Raw genomic sequence first — 6000 nt, forward strand, 5'->3', positions numbered from 1 at the left:
TGACGAAACATGTGTATCCTCATCAGGAACCACCTGACTATGCATCACCATGTCAACATTGTCTGGCAAAGGTATATCTGCTGAGAATGATTGCAAAACCGAGAAATCAATCCCACTACAATCACACACAGTTGTTTGAAGGACATTGTCGCCCTCAAACATATCAGACGCATCATAGAACAATGCATCGATCTCTGGCTCAACTGATGTCACCTCAACTGATGACTGACAAAGCTGTGTATCCCTAGAGATACCACGGTCTGCGTGAACGTCACCACGAGCGAAATGCACAACCTGCTCTCCATGCAGCACATCGGCAAAAGAGACACGCCTCGTCTCTCGCTCCAAACATGGCTGCAAATACACAGAGATCACACCGCCTTGTGTGTCAAAAATATGCAAAGCGTATACCAGACCACTCCTAGCACCTCTGGCTATCACCAGTGATTCCCTATGCATCTGAAATGACCGCTCTCCAAGCACTACACAATGTCCACTACTATGCAACTGACGCACTGAAATGAGACTCTGACTAAGTCCTGGTACATAACGTACATCTCGTAGCGTAAGCAACGCACCGCTAGGTAAAGACATGCATACATCTCCAGCACCGTCTATGTTATATGTTGAACCATTAACAAACTGCGCACAACCAAGTCTCCCACTAGAGAAAGAGAAAAACAAATCACGACGTGGCGTCAAGTGAAAAATTGCATGATCGTCTAGTAAACGCGTAAACAATGTGCTATCCCAAGACACAAAGTAGTGTGAAGGCAAGCTAGACTCAAAAGTGACATGCTCGTCACATGCATACTCTCTAGTATCTGTCCTCATAGTAGCACCATGCATCTGCCTCTTTCGCTGCCTTATACGCTTGAAGCAACAGCGCCTAATATGCCCATCGTGGCCGCAGTGCCAACATGCCAGTCGCGATCGTGAACGAGGACCGTCTCTAACTTGAAGCGTCTCCATATCCATGCCAAAACTATGGCAAACAAAGTGGGAGGTAACTCGACCACTACACAATGCTCAAAAGCATGATCAATCGCATCAAAATTGATGCTCACATATGCATAAAACAACTCCACAATCTGCAAACTCTACAAGCATAAACTGGGACAAACTGCTCAACCAAGCGTAAAGCGCATAACCATATATGCAAGTAGAGAGAAAACTAGCTCAAAACGCGTCCCACAAGAGAAATTGCCTACAGAAATTTGCAAAAACTTGTGAAACCTATGACTAGCCTGTATTGTAGCCACACAAGCATACGCAAATCCTCACCCCTCATCCAGGGCAGTTGGATGAGGGGTTTGTTGGGTCATGGTTTGCATAATGACACCATTGGTAAAATCAGCAATTTTAAGCCAGAGTAGTTGCAAGGTTTGTTTCCCTAGTCCCCAAATGTTGGTTTAATATTTCTTTTGTTACTTCTCCACCTTTTGTAACAGGCAATCACAGATTCTACTTTCTATGAGGATAATGAAGGACTCATGAAAGCGAAGGAAACATCATGTGAAGCGTGCTCAACAAACGTGTGTTTGAAAAGCCAACTTTTTTGAGCAACAGGAAGAATGTGAGAGATCTTGATTCAAATCAACGACAGAAGCTCGTCTTATATAGTGTTGCTCAGCTCAGAGATAGCGACCCCTAAAAAATGAATAGCCTAACCAATTACTTGATAATCTCAATCATTCACCACATTTTTCATCAAATGTGACTTACTTATCCACTTTCTTCTACAATAGGAGAGGTTAGACGAGACTCGGTCTTGCATTTTGGCTGAGACCCTTGATATTGCACACCTGTATTGTCATAGATGCTTACATATGTATTGATAGAGTGAAGATGCATTTGGAATCAAAATTCAGTGTAGCAATGGTGAATGGTGCTTGTGGTTCTACAAGTTATTTCTCTTGCTTATTGCAAGCTCCATATCTTTGTATCTGTCTTGGATCAACTTCTTTATCAGGTCTTGTTACTACGAGGCCATATATAGGAAGTAGATCTTTATACTGTAAATCTTCTATCTTGTATGTGACTTAATAAACGAATTACATTACTCGTGTTTTGCACAGCTACTCTCCAGAGAACAGATCAAGCATGGAGAGATTGTCGCAGGATGTGCAAATCACAGGTTGTCGGATATAGTGTTCATGCGACTCTTGGGGGGTACACCTCAAAAAAATTTAGTGTATAAAATGCGTTCAAAAGGAGGGTATTTTAATTCAGCAAAATTAATTTATTTTACTTACATGAGGTTTTTTAATTGAAGGTTAGAAGAAATATATGAGTTTAACAGGAAAAAGGGGTCATTTTATTGCCTCACAATATGTAAGTATAGGGGTCTTCCCATCCCACTTTAGATGCGACTATGCCTCATGAACACTTGTTTTGACAAGTTGTTTTGATCTCTAATGTTGTTCCTGCAATCCTTTAATTGATTGTTAATACAAGTTTGGCCTCAATATAATCATGTACAAAATCGAGAATGTTTTAAACACTAGCTTTTAATATTTTGTACAATGGCAAAATTGTGAGGTATCTCTGCTATAAAATCCTCATTGTGTGGGAGAGGTGGCTATGAGGTAATGCTTCGCTCAAGGATGCTGCAAGCCTCCGCGCTGCCAGCCTTGTCTCAGAGGCAGTGGCACTTTGGGCCACTGCAATGGCCTTGATAAGGGCACCTTCTTTCAAGGCTGCGCTCTTCATCTCATCTGCCTCTGGTGCCCACTTCACTACAAGCAACACGATGTGAACAGCATGGTGAGCTGCCCTCTCGGACACCGCACTCATATGCTTCACTACTGTCGTTAGAATGCTTGGCTCTGCTGCAACTGTTGCCCGGCCTTCCGCGCATTGGCAGATAACCTCCAAAGCTCTTAATATCATCTCTGTTGTAGCTTTATCTTCGGAGTCGTGTTGCTGCAAACATAACAAGAATTGTCCCAATGTGCCAACTGCCCCCACCTCTGCTGCAGTTACCCGATTTAAATTACTTGCTGCACATACATCGGCCAAGAGCCCGAGTGCAGCCCTCGAGGATACATCAAATTCTTGGATCATCTCCACAAGAGCAGCTATGAAACCCTGGAGTTGACCCATTTTCCTTCTCAAACAATCAGAGGGCCCTAGTCTCAATAATATCGAGGCAGCCCTTGGCCTGGAATCCGGTGTACCCGACCGCAGGAGTGCATTTGCGAGTGACATGATGAGCTCTTCATGGGAGTGAAGCTGTTGTTGATCGAAGTCGGCAAACAACTCCGGATCAATCAAGAGGTCAAGGAGCTTGAGGGCCTCTTCGGCAATGGTAAAGGACATGGGAGTGGGGCTGGCAGCAGCAAGAGGGGCCAAGCCAGGGTAGGAACGGGACAAGAGCTTCGTGAGGCAGGGGAGAGTGCCAGAGAGGAGGATCGTGTGTCGAGAGTGGGGCCGTTCGATGGCGATGCGGATCAATGTCTGGAGTGCATCCAGAGACTCGTGGGCATTGGTCGAGGCAGAGGAGCGGGCGGGAGCGAGAAGGTCGAGGAGGTGGGGGATGTCTCTGAGGGAAGGGGGTTGGCGGGGGGTGAGGATGCGCTCGACACCGCAGCTCTTGTTCTGGACGCACCAGGCTTGGATCATGCGGCGGAGGGCATGGTTAGGGATGGGGTCTTCGAGGTCCGAGTCAGGGATGGGCTGGCGGGTGACGGGGCAGGTGTGGTGGCCGTCATCGAGCCATTGCTGAATGCTGGACCTGTCGAAGGTTTGGCCGGAGCTGAGGGTGACAGGGTCGCGCATGAGCTCCAGGGAGATGGGGCAGAGGAAGAATGAGGGAACTGTGACCTGAACCTGCAGAGAGCCCTTTCTGGACATTTTCCTGTAAGCACTGATAGGAATTGCAGAGAGAGCAAGCTGTGAGGAAGAAAGAAGGAGGGTGTTCTTCGGAATTGTGTGCACTCTGCAGTATCTGTGAGGCTGTGCTCTGCTGCTGTTTGAGAGCTTTAAACCCCTTCTCCCATGACACGGTCTGGTCAAAGGAAAAACACGTCGAACCGACGAAAAACTTGGCAAGAGCTGGCGGCAGTCCAAGTAGCCGCTGGCCCACGCAACATAGCCTTGAATTTTCAACAGCGGTTATTCAGTCCAGACTCCCACTTCACACGATTCCAATTTCCACCCACCTAGGGCCTTGCCCCTCTAGTCTCCTTAAGGGACGGATATCCAAGGGTCTGTTCACATGGCGGCTTGGTTGCCAACCCTATCAATTGGATGACCACGACACTCAGCGACACCTGGCTTGGTTAAGGGACCGTCTCTAGGCGAGTGATGGACTATATGCGACCTCGTCGGCTCAGTGCATATGCTCCTAACCTCCCTAGCTACCTATCGTCTGTGGCCTCACCATCTTCATTGAAGTCGATGTTTGCAGATTTTTACCCAAGCTTTACTCTTCCTTTCTATTCCATCACCCTTCGTTAGCATTGGGTCCGGCATTGTTGCTACCAACATTGTCGAATAGTTATAACAATCCTTGATTACTATGTTTTGGTGTGGACAACGGGAACTTACGTGCCACTTCCCCTCCTTTGCCTTGGTTTGGGTGCTTCCGCTTTCATATGCCATTCTACCCTTGCTTCTTTGACTTGAGACACAAGGCTTTTGGACTTTGGTTATGGCATAATGGATGGATCTCCCTTGGTATTGTAGATCATCTCTTAGAATATGGTGTTGCTATATGCACTCATCTTGTGGATGTGTCTCTGTGTGCCTACCATTGATAAGTTTCCCTTAACGCCTCTTGTTCCCTTCTCCTCAACTTCTACCTCTCCACTCTAAATTGCCTTGTTTGGCACCTTGATTGTTTTTCTTATGGTGGATCTGTGCCTCCTCTTTGCATGTTAGACACTTCTTTTTGAACATGCTCCTCTTGATGTAACCTTTAGTATGTGGATGCTTGGCTAGTATTATTATACATAATGATTCATGGTAGTTATTTAGCCTCGCCTCTCTTTGGTGGAGCTCCCTTAAGCTTGTGGTTGCTACCCTATAGTTTGGATGTACCTGTACAAGATTGATCCAATAAAGACCTCATGGATGATTCCTACTGGTAGTAGCCTCTCTTTGCACGTGCATCATGTTTGCTAGAGAGAGAGAGAGAGAGAGAGAGAGAGAGAGAGAGAGCACAAGAGAAATAGGGACAAAGAGATCGAGAGAGAGGGAAGGAGGGTGTCATAAGAATAATCTGAATAGATATAAAAGATCTACTCAACAAGTCTGATCTCAAGGTCTAGACACACACACACACACACACACACACACACACACACACACACACACACAGAGAGAGAGAGAGAGAGAGAGAGAGAGAGGATTTTCATCTTTGTGGAATGATTATAGAGACTAAAATCCACTCTCCTCTCTTGTGCATTCACACATACACACACACGCACACACGCACACACACAAAGTTGCATCTCCCTATGAGCCTACAATTGTCCATAGGGAGATAAAGATTGATAGAGGGAGATAGAAAGGGTGACTGACAACTTTAACTCTTGTGATTGTGTGTGTGTGTGTGTGTTTGAGAGAGAGAGAGAGAGAGAGAGAGAGAGAGAGAGAGAGAGAGAAGTTTTGTAGTTATAGAAACATATCAAGAGATCTCAAAGCTCTATTTGACAAGTCTTGAACTTAAGACCTGGTATTTAAGAGAGAACTGTGATAACCAATCTGCCACACTCAAAGGTTACTATAGTTTCCTTTTCTTATTCACTTAGAGAGATCCCAAAGATCTACTCGATAACTATTAAACTCAAAACTGTGTGTGTGTGTGTGTGTGTGTGTGTGTGTGTGTGTGTGTGTGTGTGTGAGAGAGAGAGAGAGAGAGAGAGAGAGTTTGGGGGGGGGGGGGAGGGGGAAGAGGGGGGGGGGGGGGGGGGGGGGGGGGGCGGGGGAAGATAACTTTTATTGTCATAAGAGCAATCCAAACAGATATCAAAGGTCTACACGACGAGTCTTGAT

General features: G+C 46.0%; 2 protein-coding genes across 2 annotated transcripts in view; one reads left to right on the top strand and one right to left on the bottom strand.

Moving 5' to 3' along the window:
- Positions 1 to 2251, top strand: part of LOC147459275 (uncharacterized) — a 49102-nt gene extending 46851 nt beyond the window's left edge. Inside the window, exon 3 of the mRNA XM_086510575.1 lies at positions 1452 to 2251. The gene's annotated coding sequence lies outside the window, so the exon portion shown is untranslated. The remainder of the gene's footprint in view (positions 1 to 1451) is intronic.
- A 227-nt stretch (positions 2252 to 2478) lies between these two features.
- LOC147459278 (E3 ubiquitin-protein ligase PUB23-like) lies at positions 2479 to 3956 on the bottom strand. Its single transcript, XM_086510580.1, has one exon. It carries the CDS (start codon positions 3853 to 3855, stop codon positions 2551 to 2553), a length of 1305 nt encoding a protein of 434 aa, XP_086366706.1. The 5' UTR covers positions 3856 to 3956; the 3' UTR covers positions 2479 to 2550.
- Between the last annotated feature and the right edge of the window lie 2044 nt (positions 3957 to 6000).

The sequence above is a fragment of the Adiantum capillus-veneris genome, chromosome 4, assembly GCF_014529385.1.
Source record: "Adiantum capillus-veneris isolate H3 chromosome 4, ASM1452938v2, whole genome shotgun sequence".
Taxonomy (NCBI): Eukaryota; Viridiplantae; Streptophyta; class Polypodiopsida; order Polypodiales; family Pteridaceae; genus Adiantum; species Adiantum capillus-veneris.